Source organism: Cuculus canorus, chromosome 10 (genome assembly GCF_017976375.1).
Source record: "Cuculus canorus isolate bCucCan1 chromosome 10, bCucCan1.pri, whole genome shotgun sequence".
NCBI lineage: Eukaryota > Metazoa > Chordata > Aves > Cuculiformes > Cuculidae > Cuculus > Cuculus canorus.
Genome location: NC_071410.1, coordinates 1,237,150 through 1,259,174, shown reverse-complemented (window position 1 = coordinate 1,259,174; position 22,025 = coordinate 1,237,150). Strand labels below are relative to the sequence as shown.

General features: G+C 55.5%; 2 protein-coding genes across 2 annotated transcripts in view; one reads left to right on the top strand and one right to left on the bottom strand.

Annotated features, from left to right (window-relative positions):
* Positions 1–22,025, bottom strand: part of ARR3 (arrestin 3) — a 349,343-nt gene that overhangs the window by 227,747 nt on the left and 99,571 nt on the right. The window lies entirely within an intron of this gene.
* The window catches only part of EFNB1 (ephrin B1), a 53,739-nt gene continuing 36,926 nt past the window's right edge, over positions 5,213–22,025 (top strand). The window contains exon 1 of the mRNA XM_054076029.1: positions 5,213–5,442. Coding sequence (XP_053932004.1) covers positions 5,327–5,442 — 116 coding nt within the window. The 5' untranslated portion in view covers positions 5,213–5,326. The remainder of the gene's footprint in view (positions 5,443–22,025) is intronic.

The following is a 22,025-nucleotide window of genomic DNA, read 5'->3' as shown; positions in this document are numbered from 1 at the left end:
GAATGACCTCTGCAGCCCCCGTTAGATATTCCCAACTCCACCTCCTGCACAAGCGGGTCGGTTGCTGCCTCGTATACACATCCGTATTCCCACCACTCTGCTGTTGGGATGTTTTACGGTGCAGTTTAGGTCATTTAGTTTTAAGTAATTTTCATCATGTTTTCTACAATGCTGTCCAAAGAGCTAAAAATAGCTCCCTACCATTTCTCATCCATTCCCATTCCACTTCAGCAAAGCCAGGAGATCCATTCCGGCGGGGGCTTTTTCCATGTGCAGTTTGGATTTTGGTGACTCGGCCTCGGGGAGCTCCGCTCCTCTGCTTTGCCCCTTGTTGAGGGTGCAGCCGAAGAACTGAATTTGCTCCCGATGCGGTGAGATGGGGAAACGGATCGCCGTGCCCTGGTGCGGAGCGCGAGGGATGCGCAGGACCAAACCTCGTTCCTCGCAGAAGGCGAAGTGGCGAGTTCAGTCTCTCTCACCCATTTCTGAGGCCTCATTAATTTAAGCCAATATTCTTTCCTCCCCAGAGGTCCTGATGAAAGAGAGCGACCCCACGGAAGATGCTTAGGCATTAAGCCTGCGCTCAAGTTCCATTAAAGCTCCTGATTAAGGCGGTGAATGCCTGGACTCCGGACAATGCTAAGTGCTTTCCTGAATCAGATTCTCTGACTTCCCAGTGCCCGCGGCTGCACCCAGAGCTCCTTCTCTCCACCACTCTCCTTCCTCGCAGCCCCTGGCAGGACCCTGCTTCAGTCACCTTTTACATTTTCTTTTCCTCACAGTGATTTTTCCCCTTCTCTATTTTTTTTTTAACCCTCAAATCCATGAGTGGCCAGTTTTGAAGTGATAAAAATCTTATTCCTTGCCTTTGGTTTTTTTCCAGCCCATTGTAGCTTACAACACCTTAATTACCGCGTCTCTGAAAACTGGTTAAAGATTTTAATACTTCCTTCCCCGACCCATTATGCAGCAGAGTTCTCAGCCCCATAAAATGTGCCTTCTGGAGCCCTCTGCATTCCCCTGCTCCGTCCTTGCTCCGGTGGTTCCGATGGTTCCGGCTCCTCCCTGGGCAGGTGGAAGCGCTGGAGGCGATGTCAGGGCCACAGGCAGCTGGAGTAGATTTTTCAGTTAGAACATGGGCTTTTTAATTTACCTCTCATTACACAGCTAGAGAATAGCTTGCATCATTTTAATCAGGCAGCACATCTGCAGAAGGTGCAAGTTTCCAGGAGCCGGAGCGAAAGAATGAGGGTATAAATCACGGTGAAAGCAAATCCTTGACATCACCTTCATTTCTGAACTTGATCCTCTGATTTCGCAGCACAACGCTGCCTTTCTGGCACCCGTTGTGCCTGGCTGTTCGCTATTTAATAGGTGCAGGGCTTGTCAGGCATCTGCCCGCATCCGATGTCCCGGCGTTTCAAAAATCCCCGTGGGTTTTATTTTCTTAAAGAGGGTTGGATTAATCATGGATTTTTGGCCTCGGTCTCACCGCAAAGGCTCAGGGCGGAGGGCTGCGCCTCTCTGAAAATCCATTTGGGAGGCACCGAGGGCAGCCCGGTGAGATCGCATCCGTTTCATCCCAGAAAACAGTTAAAGGGAAAAATCCACCAGGTCCCACAGTGCCCACACCTTTGGGATGAGTGAAGTTTATTCCCTACCGGTTCTTATTTAGGTGAGCTTTAAATAACTCGAACGCTTCCCGAGGGGACCCATCCCACAGCCAAAGAGATCTCAGCACTAAGCACTTTTTTTTCCTCCTGATGTTCAGTCTAAATTCTCTTTTGCTCTGTTTTATCCCATGACTTTTCCTCTGTAAGGGTTTTCTTAGGTAATTTAAATATGAAGAGGCCACGGAATACATTTTGGGATGCATTTCATCACTTGATGAGGGTGCGATTGGGCATGGGGAGAGGCTGCAAGCCCTGGAGAAGGGGGTGATGGTGAGGTGCTGGAGAACCGAGCGGACTGGGGGGGATGCTGGGTCTTAGCAAAGGGTGTACAACAACTTCTTTCTCACCTTGTCCCTTTAGAGTGAAGCATTTCAGGAATATCAAAGAAGCAGGAGAGAAACCTGGGGTTTTATCCTTAAAAATTGCACTCCGTTTAAACCAGGTTTGAGGGGGCAGCTGGAAGCCAAGAGAGTGGGGGATGCGGTTGCTGATGGTGTGGGGAGGGGATGATGTGATGAACGAGTGGGGGAAGCACGGGTGTGAGCACATGCACAGCATGAGGCAGCTCCTGGCCCCAAAACCACGAAGAGTGAAGGAATTAAGTGACGCCCTTTCTTCTCCTGCTGTCCCCCACTGCTGGTAGGCAAAGGCTGCTGGAGCCCTGCACCCCTCCCAGGAGGAGCCCGGCACGGTATTCCCACAGGAGCCCCGACCAAGACCCGAGTCTCCTGGTGCTCAGGACACTCGCAGTCACTCGATCCACCGGGCAGCGCCCCTGCTCAGGGCATCAAAGCAGCCAGAGCCGCCCGCGCCGCCAGAGCGGGGGCAAAGCTGCATCGCCTCCTCCGCATCCAGCGCGGCACCACGCTGCGCCCGCGGCGGCACGGGGCAGGAGCTCGCCTGGCGCAGCACCGCAGGGGTGGTGGCCTTCCTTCTGTGCTCCCTCCATCTCACTCTCTGCACTCTCACTCTCTCCATCCTCACTCTGTGCACACTCACTTTCCACTCACACTCACTCTCTGCACTGTCTCCATCCTCACTCTGTGCACACTCACTCTCCATTCACACTCACTCTCTGCGCTCTCTCCATCCTCACCCTCCGTTCACACTCACTCTCCGCACTCTCTCCATCCTCACTCTCCATTCACACTCGCTCTCCGTTCACACTCATTCTGTGCTCTCTCCATCCTCACTCTCCATTCACACTCACTCTCCATTCACACTCATTCTGTGCTCTCTCCATCCTCACTCTCCATTCACACTCGCTCTCCGCACTCTCTCCATCCTCACTCTCCGTTCACACTCGCTCCCTGTGGCCGTGCCGGCTGAATCCATTGGGACACGGTGCCAGGCGAGGTTTGGCTGCAGCCAGCGATGCCGCCCGGCTCACACAGCCGTTCCTCTGGGTGCAACCGCACCCGTCAGCGCCAAACTGGTCTCCCCCGGCTGGACAGGAGGGGTCCCAATGCCAAAGGGAATCTGAAGTGATCCCGCCTGGTCCTCCCTCTGCCCGTTGGGGCAGTTTGGGTCCAGGGGATGTGTGGGGACATCCTCCTTGTCCTGAAGGGTCCTGGATCCTCCCCGGAGCCTGCGCTGGGAGAGGCGGCACCGCTCGTGATGCCACCGGCAGAGCTGATGGGACAAGCTCAGGGAGACACTCACCCCCAGGAATTTTTCCCCCTTTTCCCCAAGGATTTTCCTTTCTCTCGGCTCAGGGACTCGGTGGCGCAGCTGCAAGAGAGAATGAACCCACCCAAGAGCTTTAAAACACTCTTAACACAAAGCAAACTCACTCCGGAGTGGGTTGGTTTCTTAATTTTCATACTGGAAATTGAATGGAATCCGGAGGGGCTTTGTTTAGTTTTGTAACAGAAAGTGGGGTGACTCCAGAGCCATTTGGGTTTAAATTTCCTTAACACAAGATTCCAGAGCTCATGGAGTCATTAAGGCTGGAAAAGCCCTCTCCGATCATCCAGTCCAACCCTCAGCCCAACCCACCGCGTGGAGCCATTTGTGGTTTGATTTTTGTGATATAAAACAAACTGACTCAGGGTTTTCTTTTTAATTTTCCTAATAAAAAAGTGAATTGACTCTGGAGTTTCTTTTTTTTTTTCATTGACAGGCATTGAGCTGAGCCCAGAGGGCACTTAATTATTTTTGTAATAGGAAGCAAACTGACTGCAGAGGCTTTAAAGAACTTTAAAGAACTGATTCCAGAGTTTGGTCTCCCCCACCCCAAACCCCTCGGAGTTAAAAAAACAAACAAACAAAAAAACTTTAAAAAAATCTCAAAAAAAAAGCAAAAAACACTCTCCAAAAATGTTCAAAAAACTTCAGATAAACTCAGAAACTCTTTAAATAGCCACAAAAAAACCTTCAACCATCCTCAAATAAACTCAAATAAACTCCAAGAAACTTCAAGTGGTATTCAGAAACTGAAAAAACCTTTCAAATAAGCTTGAAATAAACTCCACCAAAATGGATATAAACTCCCCAAACTGTCAAAAAAATCAAATAAACCAAAACTTCTAAAACAAAAAAAAAACTGAAAAAAATTCTATAGTTTTAAAAGAAACTCTTATAAACTTAAAAAAGTCAAAGAGGCTTAAAAAAAATTTAAAAAACTTGAAATGCACTGCGAAAAACTTCAAATAATGTAAAAAAATTCAAATCCCCTCAAAAAATCTGCCAAAAAAATTAAACAAGCTCAAACAGTCAAACTAAAAAAACTTGATGCAAGCTCCAAATAATTAAAATAGACTTGAAAAACTTGACGTAAACTCAAAAAGGCTCAAAAAAGTATAAAAAATTTTAAAAATTACAAAAAATAGTAAAACCCTCGAGGGACGCCCCCGCCCGCGGCCGCCAGGGGGCGCTGTTGCACCGCGGCTGAGCGGAGCGGAGCGGGGCCCGGGCGGCATCGCAGCCTCTCCCGCAGCTCCGTCCCCGTCGTTGCCCCCATCCCCATCCCCGTCCCCGTCCCCGTCCCCGTCCCGCGTGTCCATCCCTATCCTCCGCTGCAGTCCCCATCCCTGCCCACATCCTTGTCCCCAGCGCCATGTCCATGCCTAATTCCCATCTCCATCCTCCTCCACGTCCCGGTCCCCATCCCCATTTCTGTACCCATCTCCCTCTCCATCCCCATCCCCATCCCCATTCTCGCCCCTATTTCCATTCCACTTGTGCAGTCCCCAACCCCATCCCCATCTGCTGTTCCCATCCCCATCCTCATCCTCATCTGCGGTCCCTATCCCCGTCCCCATTTCTGTACCCATCTCCCTCTCCATCCTCATCCCCATCCCCATCCCCATCCCCATCCCCATCCCCATCCCACTTGTGCAGTCCCCACTCCCCGCGTGGGGTGCCGTCCCCAATGAATGAATGAATGAAGGGGCGCTGCCCCCCCCCCACCCCGCCCCGCACGCGCCCTTTAAGCGGCGCCGGTGGGCGTGTCCACGCGGGCGAGGCCCCCTCTGCCCGCTCCGCCATTGGCCGGGACGCGCGGGGCTGCCCGCGGCGCTGCCTGCGCGGGGGTAGAGCGGCGGCGGGGCGGGCGGCGGCGCTGTGCGGGCGGCGGCGGCGGCGGGGCGGGACACGCGATCGCGAGCGGCGATGGGCGCCTGACGCCCGGCCCGTCCCGCCGCCCAGGGACCATGGCGCGGCCCCGCGGCGGGCGGTGGCTGCTGGGCGTCCTCCTCGCCCTCTGCCGCCTGGCCGCGCCGCTCGCCAAGAGCCTGGAGCCGGTCTCGTGGAGCTCCGCGAACCCCAAGTACGTGCGGCGGGGAGCGGGGGGGGGGGGCCGGTGGGGGGGGCCGAACCCCCCGGGGACGGGGAAAACGGGGGAGAAGGGCTCGGCAGCGGGGGGGAAACGCCTGAAGCCACGGGGGGAACCTATGAAACGGGGAGCAAAGCCCTAAAACCGGGGAGAAAAAGCCCGAAAACGGGCAGAAACCGCTGTGACCGGAGAGAAAACCCCTAAAATCGGGGGGAAACGCTGTGACCGGGGAGAAAAAACCTAAAATCGGGGGGAAACGCTGTGACCGGGGAGAATAACCCTAAAATCGGGGGGAAACGCTGTGACCGGGGAGAAAGCCCCTAAAACCGGGGAGAAACGCTGTGACCGGGGAGAAGAAAAAAACCTAAAGCCGGGGAGAAAATGTAACTGGGGGGGGACACACCTAAAATGGGGGAGAAACCCCCCTAAAACGGGGTAAATCCTCTGTAACTGGGGAGAAAAAAAACTAAAACCGGAGAGAAAAGGCTGTAGCCGCGGAGAAAAACCTCTGAAACCGGAGAGAGAAGGCTGTAACTGGGGAGCAAAGGCTGTAAGCGCGGAGAAAACCACCTAAAACTGGCGGAAAAACTGCTATAACCGGGGAGAAAGCCTCTAAACGGGGGATAATGCTATAGCAGGGGGAGAAACCCCCTAAAACCGTGGGAGAGCCCCCGCCAAGGGGAAAAACGCTATAACCGGGAGAAACCCCCTAAAACCGGGCGAGGAAGCCCTGAAACGGGGGGGGGGAACCTGTAACTGGGGAGAAAAAAACTAGAACTGGCGGAAAAACGTTATAATCGGGGGGCGAAGCTTAAAACCGGGAGGGGGACCTCTAAAACCAGGGAGAAAATGCTAAAACTGAGGAACCTCGAAGAGCTGACAGAAGACCCCCGAAACCGGAGGAGAGACGGTAAAACCGGGGAGAAAAACCTTGCAACCGGGGTAAAAGCCTTAACCCGGGGGATTTAGAGAAGAGGAATTGACTGAAACATCAGGATCTTTGAGGGAAAAGAGCCCCTTGCCGGGCGCGGCGAGGAGCGAGCCCCGAGCCCCGGCTGCAGCGCGGCCCCGGCTGCGACCTTTCGGGCGGAAAATGCACTTTTAATCTTTTTCTTCACTTTTTTTAAGGCGATTTCTCTTTGAGGAGCTTTTCTTATCTTTAATTATTTTTTCGATTTTTAAAAATGTGTTTTGTCTTTTGAATTTTTGAAGAATTTTTTTTTTTTTAATTTTTCACCTCTAATTTTGTTTTTTTTTTTCCCCCGGGATTGGAGGAGGCTGGGCGGGCGCCGCCGTCCCTCGCCTTGGCGCCGCTGCACTTGGATTTATTGCCATTTTTCGCTTTTTTTCCCCTTGGGTTTTCTTGTCTCAAAGCGACCCGCAGTGGGAAGAGAGGACGGCTGGCGGGACCCCTCGGTCCGGGCCGAACAAAGCCGAGCTGTACGGAATTCCATCTGTCTGCGTATGTGCTGTGTGTCTGGGTGCCCCGGCTGGGGTGCGGGAACAATGAGGAACGGCTTCTCCAGCCGGGATGAAGGGCGAGGAGGAGGAGGAGTGGAAGGCGCTTGGCTGCGGGCACTGCTGGTGCTGCGGGGCTGGTTCTGGTGCCCCTCTCATTGGGCTCTGCCTTGGAGATCGTGAAACGTTTGCTTATTTGCGCCCTTTCTTGTGTTAAAACCAAAAATATCCTGCTTTTAGCTTGATTTTCTTTATTTTCCCTATCAGATTTCTCAAAAAAAGGGGGGGAAGAGTGTTTGTGAGGGTTGGAGAGAATGAAAACCATTTGGACAACCTTCCCCCTTGGGTGCTTGTATTCCAGTCAAACATTTATTTATTTTTGAGGGGGGGCTGTGGAGGAGAAAGAGCAAGTTTGCCCCCGTGCTCTCCAGCGCCGGAGATGAGGACTCACAAAGTGGATCCTCCTGCCTGGTGTTTTCCTTTTCCTTCCTTGTGAAGCTGCGTCTGCCAGGAGCAGAAAGAGCCTTTCCCCTCGGGAACTGCTCCGTTGGGTTGGTGGGGCTGTGGGGAAGGCGAATTTGTGCTAGAAAATGCCTTTTTGGTTGGAACAGGGCGGTTGGGGTGGAAGCAGATTTGGTGTGGAGCTGGGGGACACCATGGTGCCGTGGCACACGTTGGCTGCCTTGGGTTTGATGGTGTTGCCAAGGCCTGGGATGCTGGGGGAGGCGGTGGCGACGCGGGGGGCTTGCCGGGAGCTGGTGGGAGCACACCGGAGGGGTTCCCACCATCATCCCAATATGCAGGGGTGGTTGGAGGGGTCTCTTGGTTCTCCCTAAACGTGGAGCTCAGTGGTTGTCCGCCTTCAGGATGTATGGATGGGGGAAAAAGAACCGGTGCTTCGCCAACCCTACGTCCTCACAGGAATGGGAGAAGGTGGGAAGTGTCTGGAATGTTTGCTCTGCTGGGACGGGACGGGTGCTGGGGAGAGATCCCAGCAGTGGGGCAGGAGCCGGGGTTGGATTTTGCTGTGGTGGAGGCTGAGAGTGCCTGGATTTGGTTCTGTTTGTGTCCTGTTCACCTGATCCTGACTCTCAACTTCGGGGTCCCTCGCTTTCTCTTATCCCTAGTGCTCCTGCCTTGAAGTTCTCCAGGTTCCGTGGTGTCAGTTCCGTGGTGTCAGACAGAGCTGTTTGTGGCTGCTCCTGGTCTGCAAAGTCCGGTTCTGGGAAGCCGTGCTCATTGTTAGGCTGGATCAGCTCCTGGAGAGGGGCGTTGGACCCCCTGCCCCTACACAGGGCTTTCAAGCCCCTTCCTTGGCATTCCCTGGACGATGCCTGTGCCAGCCTCCGCTGAGCTGTGACTCTTGTTTTTGGAGTAAAAAGAGCTAAAACCGTTAAAAAACAACACCATGAAGTGGAATTTTCCAGTGGATCGAAGGGAAAGTGTGGGACTGGGCGCTGCCACTAAATAGGGACAATATTATCATGCCCATTGTGCCCCTGATCAGCTCGCGGCTGTGCTTACGGAGCGTGGGCTGGGAACCGTGCCGCGGTGTCCTGATCCCATGGCAGCTCTTGGAGGGATGCCGGTAGAGCATCCGAGGGCAGGACCAATGTCCTGGTCAGGTTAGGAGTAGCCGAAGTCGCTGGGCTGGGGGAACGTTTCTCTTCGGCTCCTGGGTGTGTGCCTGGGGACAGCGTCACCATCTTCCCACTGTGAATAATTCTGTGTCTTTAAAGGGGAAAAAATAGGCCTAGAAATGTGTTTTCCTGGATAAAAGGTGGGAATTGTCCCAAACCCACGCTTGGGACGCGCTCAGGCTAAATTCCATCCCCTCCAAGTGAGCTTTCCCTGGGCCATGTGTGGAGCCCCTTGGAAGGGATCTTGGGGAGCCAGTATGGTTTCAATTGGATTCCATTGTGTCCGAAGGGGGTTTTGTGGTGGGGCCAGAGGATGCTTCTGGGATTTAATGGGCCCGTCGGTGCCCAGCCAGGGGCTGGCGGGAGCGTGCTGTTGTTGGGCAGCCGGGAATTGCAGGAGGAATTCTGTCTCAATCCTTCCCAAACTCCCTTGGCGGTCATTTAGGAGAAATATTGACCCTGGTGGGCTCCTGTGTCGGCCGTTAAAAGGAAGCGTTCCTAATAAAATATGGTTTGGAAAATTCATTTCAGGCTGGAATTCGCCTCTCCTGAAAGTATTTTAATAAGGAGGTGGGGGAAATGGGACACATCATCCGCAGGACGCGTCCTTTCGGCTCTGCTCCTCTCTTTCACTTGTAGAAAGTTTTACTCGGCTCTGCTCGCTGCCTTGCTCTGCGGAGCAACCCAATGACTCTACAAAAGCAAAATAAATGCATTTATTAACAAAAAATAAGGGCGGAAAAAAAAAAAAGAAGCAGGCATGAGTTTAATCCTTGATGGTGTTTTTATTCCAGCTTCAGTGACGTTGTGGTGTCCTGTGGAATTCTGTAGGTGCTGAGTTTGGAGCCTGGCGTATCTTTGCCTTTCTTAATGCCTTTTATGAGGGACAAAGTGCTTACGGGAAGGCTGGATCCGAGGGGAGCGGCTGGCCCGGAGCTCCGCATCGGTGGGCTCGCACTTGTCGGAGCAGATGTAATTTAATTACTGTGCCAGTGGGCGCGTGAGGCGCTTTGCAGGAGAAGGAGTTGGGAAATAGGGAAAACAACGCTTATTTTTAATTAAAAGCTGTGCTTGGCTCACGGAGCCTCTGGAAACTCCCTGCTCCCAGGAAGCATGCAGGGCTGGGAGGTGGGGGCTCACTGGGGATTCGGGGTATGGATGGGTGGATGATCCGATAGCTCTGCCTGTCCGAAGCTTTGCTTCATCTCCCAGAGGTGTTTGGATTAACAAGCCAGGCTGATCTGCATCCCAGTTGGAGTTTCTGGAATGGAGGAGCCTTTCCAAGTGTGCCGGGTGTGGCGGGGGGGGTCCCTTTGCCGGGTGCCGTGGGGCTGTGCCGATCCATGGAGCCTTTTTTGGGGTGTTGGGTGCCCTCCCAGCACGGAGGGCTCACGCTCTCCCTTGGAGCGGCGAGGGTGCTCATCCTGGAGGGAGCGGAGCGCCCCGGGCTCCCTGTGTGGCGTTCAGGACTGGCTTCGTTAACTTGAATTAAACAAAATAGCGAAGGCAGGGCTGCGGCCATTGCAGTAGCTGGGTAAATACCACTGGATTCTATAAAATGGATTTAACTGCTTCCTTTAAAAGAAAAAAAGAGCCGTGATGGGGTGGCTGATTGATTGTAAAAGGAGCCGTAGCTTTTAGCGGAGCAAACCGGCCGCGGCTCCCGGAACAGGGAGGTGGCAGGGATGGGCTGGGGTGTTTGGGCTGGGGCTGGTGGGGGGCTGCTCCCCACCGCGCTTTGGGATTGAAGCTGCTCCTTGAATCCCTGTCTCAAACAGGGCAGGCTGGAATGTCCTTATGGCCTTCTGTGGGTGGGGAAGGGTCTTCCCCAACCTCTGCACGTGGTTGTACGGATCATGGGATGGGCAAGAGCTGGCATGCACAGCCAACCACTTGGACAACGTATGCTGGGAAGCGTTTGGGTTGTTCCCTGGAAGCTGGGGGCTCAGCATTAGGATTGGCTCCTTTTTTCCAGGTAGGATTCCTGGCTTCGCCATAGTTCTCCGGTCCCGGCCGCGCTGGCAGGGCACTAGCCGTCATTGGCAGCGCTGCTGGGAAGGCCGCCTGCCTGCGGAGCGCGGGCTCCAGTGGGAAAACATCTTGTACCGATCAGTAGCACATGCTACTTGGAGTCTGGCAGCTGAGGCAGGGTGGGGAGAAACAAAGCTGAAATCCACGCTGTGTCTAATTAATGATTGCTTGTATCGGGAGAGCAGGAGGAGGACCCGGCCCCGCGCTATCGCAGCGTCACATCTGGGCAGGAATGTGGTGGCTGTGCTGTGCACGGGGCTTTTGTTTTGCTCGCCTCGACAGAGATGGGGTCCTTTCTGCCCCCCTTTTTGCTCCGCTTTTCTCTGCCTTTTGCCCCCCTTTCTGCCACTGTTCCCCTGGGTCCATCCCTGGCTCTGGGGCGGGTCATGTGGCGGAGAAACCTTCTCCATGGAGCAGGAGGTTTGATGGGATTTGGCCACCTTGTGAGGAGTCTGGGCGACCCTTGTTGCCCAGCTGGCATTCTCTGGAGAAATTTTTCTTGCCCCTCATGTGTTGGAACACCAGTGCTCTGCTCATGGCTGTACTGGAGAGCCTGGAGATCCCGGTGCCTCCAGCTCCACCAGCCTCGGTCCCAGAAGCACCTGACAAGCTGGGACAAAACGTGCTGCATGGCTAGGCTGGGATTGTGCATGGAATGGGGTACACACGGTCCCAGTGCTTTTGGGAGTGGGATTTTTCCCTCTGGGAGCAAAGCCGAAGCCCATAGGGGCTGTGGGTGATGCTGGAGGGGAGGGAGGGTTCAGGACCCTCGTTCATTGGAAGGGCTGGCAGGATCGGGGCGGGGGGGGGGTTTCTCCCGGTGTTTCGGTGAGTGCTGGCTTCTCTGTGAGCTCTCCCTGCCGGCGCCTCCGGGTGGGATCCGACCCAGCTCAGGTGCCGGCGTGGCAGTGCTGCCCCGGCCGAGCAGCTGCGCTTCAAAAATGCCAGCTATTTATAACCCTGGCTCGGCTGCTCGGGAATAACCTTTTCCTACCCAGCAGCTGGCTCTTCCCAGGTGGGCTGCTCCCCGTTCCGAGGCCGTGGGACTGGGCTCTGCCGGTGGGGCTGCCATGGGGGGCTGTGTGGAGAACCAGAGTCGGGGGCTCCTTTGTGACCATGCGCTTCCTTCTGTTTTCCAAGAGCTCCGTCCTCCGGTGATGCTGCGACTGTGTGTACATCCACGTGTCTGTCAGCAGGGTTGGGCTGTGGTGAAAGCCTTTGTGTTAGCCCAGTTTGGCTCTTGCTGGGGACAGGATGACCAGGGAACACCGCATGAGCTCTCTGTTCCTGCTCCTTCAGCCTGGAGAAGGCTTCAGGGAGACCTTAGAACAGCTTCCAGTACTGAAGGGGCTCCAGGAAAGCTGGGGAGGGGCTCTTGATCAGAGAATGCAGGGATGGGATGAGGGAGAGCGATTTTCAGCTGAAAGAGGGGGATAGAGATGAGATCGTATGAAGAAATGTTTTGCTGTGAGGGTGGGGAGGCCCTGGCCCAGGGTGCCCAGAGCAGTGGTGGCTGCCCCATCCCTGGAGGGGTTCAGGGCCAGGCTGGATGGAACTTGGAGCCTCTGATCCAGTGGGAGGTGTCCCTGCCCATGGCAGGGGTGGGACTGGATGGACTTTGAGGTCCCTTCCAACCCAAACCATTCCAGTTCTAGGGTGTGACACAAGTGTCCCAGTTCCCGCCAGTCTCTTTCCCTGCACGGCTCCCCAGCGTGCAGCAGGAGCCCAGCCTTGCAGACCATCCGTCCCACCTGTTTTTTTGGCATGTGAGGAGGTGCTTCAGGAAAAGCAAAGTGCGTTTTCACGGCTTATCAGCTATAAATACCCTTACACCGTTAATATTGATCTGCAATTGTTTGCGTGCTTTCCTTCTCATTAGGGCTGGGAAGCATCTGTGGTTGCGCATCCATTAGTGGTGAGGCCGGGACTCAGTGCTTTCTCCTGGTTGTGGCCGATTTTAGTGTAGTTAGGGGTTTCCTTTCCCTGGAGGTGTTCAAGGCCAGGCTGGATGGGGCTTGGAGCAGTGTGATCCAGTGGGAGGTGTCCCTGCCCATGACGGGGCGGGGGGGCTGGATGACCCAAACGATTCCCTGATTCTGTTGTATTCTGAGCACAGTCTGGTGCGTGGGGCAGCTTGCAGGGACCGGGGGTGGGCTTGGGTCTGGCAGCAGCACGGGATGATGTGGAGATGCTCTGGGATGCAGTGCTGGACTCCACCATTGCTTACCTGGGCTTGTGGTAGGATCGCAGCCCGATGCAAGTGGAAGAGCTGTGGCCCCCAGCTCCCACCAGGATTTGGGGATGCAAATTGTTGATGTGCATTGGAAAGTGGGAATGGGTGCTTCCTCTCCAAAGATGAGGGGCAGCCGGGTTTTGCCCCGTCAGGGTGTCTGGGCGGGCTCCCCCTGTGCTGGCAGGGCTGGCGGCGTTCTCTGCCTGCCGCCGGGCGGGCAGCATATGGAAAGGATCTGGGTGTAATATCCCGGGCTGCAGCGCGGCTTTGCTGAAGAGGCCACTTCAGCAGGGGACGCGGCGTGGTTAGTCCTCCCGGCTGACACATCCCAGGCCTTCCTCCGACTTGAAAGAGCTCGAGTTCGCCTTTGAATCTGAGGATTTATAGCCCTTTTAGGCCTCTCCAATAAAAGCACGGCTCCCTCCTCAGACAGAGCCCACCGTCTCCCTCCTCCGGGCTCATTATCCTGGGGATTTGTGTTGCTTGCTCTCGCGCGCTCTTGCTCTGTTGTTTGCCACCGCCGCTTTCTTCAGATGTGAGGCCGAGAACTTTAGAGCATAAAAGCTGAGCTGGAAGAGCTGTGGGTCCCGGCCGCACTGCCAGGATGTGGCCCCTGCCATGATCTTGAGCGAACACAGCAGCCTGTGGGGAGAGAACCCCTTGCTTGATGATGTCCACCAGCACCTCCCCCTGCTCCCCTTGCCCTGTGTGTTCCCAGTGATCCCCCTGCCATTCCAAACAGGGATGAGCCCCCATCCTGCTCTGGGAGCGTGCCTGGTGCATGCAGCGTGTGTCCATCCCTGCCTCATCTCGGCACATGCGGGCACTCAGCATCCTCCACCCTCCGGATCATCTCAGCTTTCTACAAGCACGTCAGGGCTCTAACTGTTTAAAGAGAAGCTTAGGAAAGAGTCCAGAGAAACGACATAATAATTATTGTGTTACAAATTGTTTCCTTTAATGGGCCCTGTCGGATCGCTCAGTCTGCTAAACACATCGTGCCCTCTTCCCCAGCCCCCGGCCCCTTTCCACCGGCCCAGCCTCCCCTCGCCAGCCCAGCCCTGCTGGAAAATTCCTCCTGTCGAGGAGCCCGGTGTTGGGGCAAGGGATGGGGGCTGCGTGGGGACACCTCCAAGAGCTCCCCAAGGTGACAGGAGGATGGTGGGATCCTCTCCCTGTGGCTGGAGGGTGATCTCTGCCTATTCCCCAGCTCTGGAGCATCACGTTGTCATCCCAAGGGCTTTTCAGCCAGCAGCAGCCCCAGCTGATGCTTGGAGGCTCACGGGCACCTACTCACCACGCATAAACTTCTTCCCCTGCCCATACCAGTGCTGCAGGATGGGCAGAGCTGGGATCCTGCCCTTCTGTGCTGTTGGGTGTTCGTGTAGTGGTGAGTGGAACGGCGCCCAGGCAGTGTCTTGGCAGCTCCCCCCCCAGGAGAGTGTAAGGAGAGGAGCCACGAGCGGCAGCGTGGATTTTTTCGTTGCCCCCAAAGAATAAACGTGTTGGAATTAAGCAGCAGGTTACGTTTCTTCAAGGCCGAGCAGCAAATATGTTTTAAATTTGGCAGCCGGCAGCGGAGAGCGGGTGGGAGAAATTTTCCAGGTATTGCGTTACACTTTCCCCTACAAGGGCTCTGCTCTGAGGCTGGGGATTAAAGGCAGGAGAAGAGGAGGCACCCCGGGCGTGGGCTGGGGGCTGCGGACCCCCTTCTCTCCCTCATCCTGGCTGTCCCCTGCGCTCCCAAGGGTGTGGGAGCAGGGATGCTCGCCCTGGCTGATTTGGGCCCTGCCTGGAGCAGGGATGTGCTGTGGGGGACGCCTGGGATTAGTATTTTGGGCTTCCTCCCTCTGGGTGCGATGGGAAATTTCCACCTGGCTGTGGGCACCGCCCCGCTCCCCCGGCTCTGCCTTGCCCTGCGCTCCTCTGATGTCTGTGATGAACGCTTCACGCAAGAGTGAACCTGGGATCCACTCCCAGCACGGAGCTGGGGCTCGGCCAGTCGCTCAATTATTTTAGAAGAAGAAATTAAATAGAAAAGAATCTTATTTTTTAGGGGAAGGTCTGGCCAATGCATCAGCCCACAGCCCCTCTCCTGTGGGGGCGAGCTCTGGGGGCTCCAGGCAGCCCCAGCTGTAGTTGCTGAGCTCTGGGGGCTCCAGGCAGCCCCCACCAGAGCTGCTGAGCTGCAGCATCCTCTTCCCTTATGGGCACGACTGGGTGCTGCCCCTTGCCCCATGCAAGGTCTGGGGTCTTGGCTGACCCTCCTGCACCCCACTGTCCCCCCAGTGCATCCTGTGTCTCTGAGCAGCCGGGCGGGTGGTCCATGAGCATCCCCTCCACGTGAACATCCCCTCCAGAGCTGGCACTGCTGCATCCCATTGTTCCCAGCTTCCTTCGCAGCAGGAGAAGGAGATGCTTCCCCAAGAGGTGGGAAGGGCTGTCCCGGTGCCGTTGGGTGTGCAGACCCCCCTTCCCTCTCTCTGGGCAGAGCTGTGGCGCCCCATGGTCCCCACTGTCGGAGGGGAGCAGGGGCCCTGGCTGGGTTGGGGTTCCAGGAAGGTGCTCTGTGGTGCGAAGGGCTGGAGGTGGCTGGAATTTCCCCTTCAGCTGTGTTTAGTTTTACAGTTGTATTATTTCTCTTCCGTGTGAAGCCTGTGAGGATGCGGTCAGGCTGCACGCCCCTGCCTGCACATCCCCCTCAGCCGGTGCTCTCCCTCCCATGCACCCCATCACTGGTGCCTCGGCTGGAGCCAATTCCTCAGATTTTTTGAGCAACAACCTTTTGGGGCAACAACAGTCCGGCAAGACAGCGGTGCTGGGCTGGGATCGGAGGAGGGAGAGGAGAGCGGGTTCTGTTCTGTGGCTGTGCCTCCCCCAGCCCTCTCCCACTACTCCATCTTGTGCCGCTGTGGCTTTGTTGCTGTTGGTGTTACTGCAGCAGAAGTTTTTCCCATTTTCTTTTTTTTTTTTCACTTTTTTGAGCTATGTGAAGACTTGTTGGGGACAAGGGATGGAGGACAGCCTGCTCGTGAGATGCGAGTGATGACAGCACTGGCTTGGCTTGGTGTTCCCTCCACATGAGCAGTGGATGCAGGGAGTGATGGCCATGGGGCCACCAGGGGCAGGTAGGGAGAGGGGCAGAGCCGCTCCAGGGGACTGTGCCGGAGAGTACCCAGGATCGTGGAATGGGTTCAGTTGGAAGGGACTTCAAAGGCCATCCAGTACCAACTCCCTGCCGTGGGCAGGGGCACCTCCCACTGCATCAGGGGCTCCGAGCCCCATCCAACCTCACCTGGAACCCCTCCAGGGATGGGGCAGCCACCACCGCTCTGGGCAACCTGGGCCAGGGCCTCCCCACTCTCACAGGCAAATGTTTTTTCCTAAGATCTCATCTCAGTCTTCCCTCTTTCAGCTGAAAACCGTTCTCTTCATCCTCTCTGTCAACTCCCTCATCAAGAGCCCATCCCTGGCTTCCTCGTGTTCCCTGTGTACACCAAGCCAGCACCTTGGGCTTTTGCCCTTGTTTTCCTTTCCAAAATTAAAGTTGTTCCCAAAAGGGCTGGGAAAGGACAGTGCCCTCCCTGGAACTGCCTCCGGTGACCATCCCGTGGTGAGGGGCTCTCATGCGCGTCCCTTCCCAGGAGTGCTTCCCCATCCCAAGCTTGACAATGCTTTTGATCTCTGCCCTGACTTGGTTAGCGATGGGCGCTGCTTCCCTAATTACTCCCTTCATGTGGGGCTGCGCTGTTGTTTGTGCTCTCCTGGGCGCTTGGGAAGGGCGTGCGTGGGGCGGGGAGCACAGCGTGCTTTCCCATGCCACGCAGGAATCCTACGGTGCTCTCGACATAGCCCTGGGTGCTCCCACCCACGGCAGGCAGTTTCATGCTCCTTGGCTGGTTTCATAACATCCAGGAGAGGCACGAAAGCCTTCCAGAAGCACCTTCCTTGGCTGCGTGTGGAGCCTGTAGGCTCGGGAATGGGGGTACGGGTGCCCTCTTCAGACTGGGGGTTTGCTGGTTGTGGTTCTCAGCCAGGAGACCACCAGAGCCTGCCTAGCATCACATCTTGGATGAGTTTTACTCCTTTTAGGGTGTAGGTTGAGCTTTGTGGGATGGGGACGGTGGCAGAGAGAGCGCAGGGACTCCTGCTGTTGTCCCCAGCCTGGGGTGAGAGGTCTTCCAGGCTTCTCTCCCAGGCAAGGCCCTTTCCTCCTTCTTTTTCCTCTTTGAACATGGAGATGCGTGAGCTGAGGATGGAAGTGGTGCGGTTTGAGGTTGGAGATGCACGAATTGAGGATGGAGGCAGCACGGGCTAAGGGTGGAGATAGCGTGGACCATCCTGCAGAGTCCCCAGCAGTTCTCTGTGCCTGTAAAGCAGTTGGAACCTTGTGGGACATGGAACTTGCAAGTAAATCATTTACATGCGTGGCTTTGTACCAGTGTGCAGACAGAGGCGAGACATTGTGTTTCTTACCCTAGAGTGCTTCCTCCTTACAGCATCTATAGGTGCCAGTTCCTGGTGCACCCAGCTCACCCCATGTCCCTGGCACGAGGGACCTTGCCCGCCCTGTGCCCTCTCTTGGGAAAGCCTCCACTGCTTGCTTCTTGTTAGGGAGGGGTGAGAATCCTTTTCCTTGTGTATTAAAGATAAAGAAATCTGTTGATAGTATTAATGGTTTCCTTACACAAGGATGGGTGACATACAAGAGTGGTCAAGATAATTGCTTCCAGATGCTGCCTCCCCTCGTGCTGGGGCCGTGTGTGTTCCAGCGCCCTGCCAGCAAAACTTGGGAATGGGCCCCAAAATGAGGGCTGGCCCAAGCAGTTTTGAACAGCTCAGCTTCGATGGCTCTTGATTCCACTGCATCTTTTATTTATAGAATCATGGGATGGTTTGCATTGGAAAGGACCTCAAAGCTCATCGAGTTCCAACCCCCTGCCATGGGCAGGGACACCTCCCACTGGATGAGGGGCTCCGAGCCCCATCCAACCTGGCCTTGAACCCCTCCAGGGATGGGGCAGCCACCACTGCTCTGGGCAACCTGGGCCTCCCCTTTCTCACAGGAAAACACTTCTTCTCAAGACCTTGTTTCAATCTCCCCTCTTTCAGCTGAAAACCATTCTCCTTGTCCTGTCCCTGCACTCCCTGATCAAGAGCACCTCCCCAGCTCTCCTGGAACCACTTTCTCTGCTGGAAAGAACTCTTCTTGTGTCTGGGATCATCCTGGGTGGACATGGGAGCAAGCTGGTTTGTTGGCTGGGACTCTTCTGGTGCCATCATCCGCTGAGTTGGGGCTGTATGAGAAAGGCTGAGTGCTGCGGGACTGGGGACGCAATCCGGAACTGGCAGCGCGGGCTGCGTTGTGCGTGGCAGGCGGCTCTCCCGAGTCCCTGCTGGAGGAGGCTGCCTCCGCTGCGCCCGGCATCCCGCAGCTTGTGCCACCTCGGGATGCTTGTGCCATGAACACCGCGGGGTTTGGCATCCAGGCTTTCTTGCAGAGAGCATCGTTGCTAGTGATGCTATTAATGATTATTTATTGGCTCTTAACGCCAAATAATGTAAACATCTGGCTGAGGCAGCGCACGCGTTGCTCGTGCAATGAGGCATTGGGTTTATGGACGCTGGATTTATGGACGTTGGGAATGAGACGAAGGCAAATGGTGGGGTGTTTCGATAGACTCCCCTGAAGGGAGAGATTCTTGCAGGGCTTCGCTGCTGACCTTCTCGTTAATTACTGCTCTGCAGCGCCGGGAGGACCAGCTGAAAGGGAGTAATGAAGCGTTGTCATCCGGCATGCTCGGCCTGGCCGGGGCCCCGCCAGGAAAACGCCTCCTCCCTCCCGCACCGGGGTGTGAGCCTCTCTCTGCATATTTATTGGGCTGGTTCCCTGGGCCGGGTACATTGGAGCCTTGATTCTTTTTTACGCTTCTGACCTTGCTTTACACCAGCGATGGGTGTTGATGCGGGATTTGTCCCAAGGTATCTGCAATGAGGGTAAATCCAGCTAATGGAAAAGGTGTTGGAGCAGAAAAGGGAGCAAAATGTCTTACCGACGTGTTCCCTGATAATAGACACGGGCTTTACTTCCATGTAATTGTCCCTGCCCATGGCAGTGGGGTTGGAACTGGATGGGCTTTGAGATCCCTTCCAACCCTAAGTGTTCTATGAATCTAGGATTCCTTTTAGCCCCAGACAAAGCTGCGTGGGAAGGAGAAAGGAAAATGTGAATGGAGGACAATTTACTTCTCCTGTGCTTTCCGTAGCGCTGCTGAAGGTGAGGGTTGAGTCACTTTGGCTGGTACCAGCTCAGCAATTCCGCCCCATCTCCGGAGAGCGTCTGAAGTCACGCAGGGAGCAATAACGCTTGGGGTTAAAAATAGATGCTGACAATAGGAAGGGAGGGCTGGAAAAGCTCCATGTCCGGGGAGGTGGACAGAGCTTGGTGAAAGGCATCAGGGTTGTGCTGGGCTTTAGCCGGTGAGACTGGAATAGAACCTCATTTGCACGTGTTGGAACGTGGAGCAGGGTTCATTCCTGGGCTTGGACAGCAATTGGTCATCTGGGGAAATGGCTCTGCTTCCAGAGGTCTCCGCAGAGTTTGTTAGTGAGGATGTGGTGCTGCCGAGGCTGGGAGAAGCAATTAAATCCTAATTGTCCGAGGTGCAGGTGGGACGTGGCTTTGGCAGAGGAGATCCTGGCATGGGGGAAACATTCTGGCTCCCTTGGCATTTTCTAGGGCTGATCTGGAGACAAGGGGTCTTCAATTCTTCATCTCCAGCTGGGATGTGCAGTCGTGCTATGCCCGAAGCACTTTGTCAGGCTGTCCCAGTGCCACCAGTAGCTGCCTTGCTGGGAGCCACTGGGCTGGTGCCGAGAGGAGGGTGCTTAGTGCAGGAATCCTAATTCCGCAGCGCTTGCTCCAGGCTTTTGTTAGAGCTCATTAAAACCATCTGTGGTTACCGGAGCCTGACCAGAACTCCCGTCCTGTCCCCATGGTGGGGACACAGCCAGCACCGTCCCCCCAGGGGCAGCCGCCAAGCAGCGGGTGGGAGGAGAGGGGGTCCCAGCCCCCGCTGGATCCGGACCAGGAGCGATTCCGGCTTCTCCCTTGGTTTAAAGCTTTTCTCTTTCTGTCCTGTTCCTTGGCAGCCTGCTCGGCCCTCTGTGCCGCGCGAGATGCTGCGAGTACAATGGGGCTGTGAGGTGGGGCGGGAGGGTGGGAAGAGATGAAAGGGGAAAAGTAAAATTGAAGCATGTCTGGAAGTGCATTTTGATGTAAATGGGACTTTTTGATAGACTTTGAGAGACACCGGCAGAAAGGGCACTGGCCCCCTCCAGTGCGCTGAGCTCCAGGCTCGGCGCTTTCATTTGCCGGGGAAAAAGGCATTTTTTTCATCTCCTGTGGGGTGCTCCCGTGGTTCTACCGGTCGTTCCTATCCACAGCCCTGTCCTGAAAAGGGTGTATTTTCATCTCATATGGGGTGCATCTGTTGTTCCTGCTGGTCCTTCTAATCCTCATAACCATCTATGTCCTGGAAAAGGGCATTTTTTCATTTTGTGTGAGATGCTCCCCTGGTTCCTACCAGTCCTCCTACCAGTCCTTCCCGTCCCCATCACCAACCATGCCCCGGTGCGGAGCAGCCCTCTGTGTGTCTGAATGGGTTCAACCAACTGGAGAGTCCTGTTCAAAGTATGGAAGTGGTGAGTGAGCCTTGGAAAAGCAGAATGGCTCCTTGCAACCCAGGCAGGCAAACCATGGGGTTTGCCCAGTGGGGGAACAACTCCAGCTTGGAGACCTTAGAGCAGCCTCCAGTACTGAAAGGGGCTCCAGGAAAGGTGAGGAGAGGCTCTTGATCAGGGGGTACAGGGATAGGACAAGGGGGAAAAGTTTTCAGCTGAAAGAGGGGAGATTGAGATGAGAACTTGGGAGATTGAGATGAGAACTTGGGGAGAAATGTTTTCCTGTGAGTGTGGGGAGGCCCTGGCCCAGGTTGCCCAGAGCAGTGGTGGCTGCCCCATCCCTGGAGGGGTTCCAGGCCAGGCTGGATGGGGTTTTTAGTAACCTGATCCAGTGGGAGGTGTCCCTGCCCATGGCAGGGGGTGGGACTGGGTGGGCTTTGAGGTCCCTTCCAAACAAAACCATTCCATAGTTTTGTGGGTGACCAGGAGGGCACAACCCTGTCCCACCTTCCTCCCCCTGGCAGCTCCCACCACACTCTCTCCTCCCCGAGGAAGGCGTGCGTTTGATCTGCTTCTGTCCTTTTGATCCCAGCCCTCGTCCTTGGCGCTGTTGCCGTGGCTCTCTGTGTTGGTGGAGATGTGGCCTTGCCGTGAGTCATCCTCCTTCCTTTCTGCTGCTTATTTTTCCTTTCCCTTCTCCCAAGTGAGCACTTGTTAAAGGAAAGCAACGTATTCATCCAGGAAACAAGAGCACAATAAAGGCACGGCATTTATAGTGTGAAAGGCGTCTCCATCGTGGTTGTTCCTGCTGCTTGGACAAGCTTGGGATGAGAGGATGCTGCCAGTGCAGGGGCCGGCGTTGCTCCCGGTGCGCATCAGCCCAGCGGTCCCTGGTCCCGGCCCCTTGGCAGTCATCGATCTTCTGTCGCCCTCCCCTGTGCTCGCGTGCTTCTCCTTGGCAGCTCCTGCCCTCGCCAAGGCGCGAGGAGGAGAAACGAGGACAGCGCTGCTCCCCGGAGAGGATGCTGGCAGGGCTGGGGCCGGGAAGGGGGAGCGGGGAAGGTCGCTCGGCGCTGGCGTCCGTGTCCCCGTGCTGGCGCAGGCGATGGGTGGCCAAAGAGGAGAGCTGTCACTTCTCATCGGTGCGTTGTCAGCTGAGCCCGCGGCTGCGCTCCTGTCCTCTCCACTGCTGCCTGCGTCTTCCTGGCATCATTGTCCTTGTGCACCGAGCTGTCAGCCATCCCGGAATTTACTGCCAGTGTAAAACCATCCCCAAACCCCAACTGGTAGTGGGTAAAAATGGTGAGGCAATGGCAGGGGAACATGTTTCTTCCTCTGATGAACTTCTGAGTCAGTCCTTTAATCTCTAATCGAGGTTTATGGTCATCCGTATGGAAATGCTGGGCTCTGCGAGGAGCTGACGCGTCTGACCATCATAAACCAGGAGTTATGGGAGCCCAGAATTGCCTTGATGGGCCAAGTGTCGGCAGGAAGCGTTTTTAAGATCCGTAATCGGGATTTATTGGCCATTG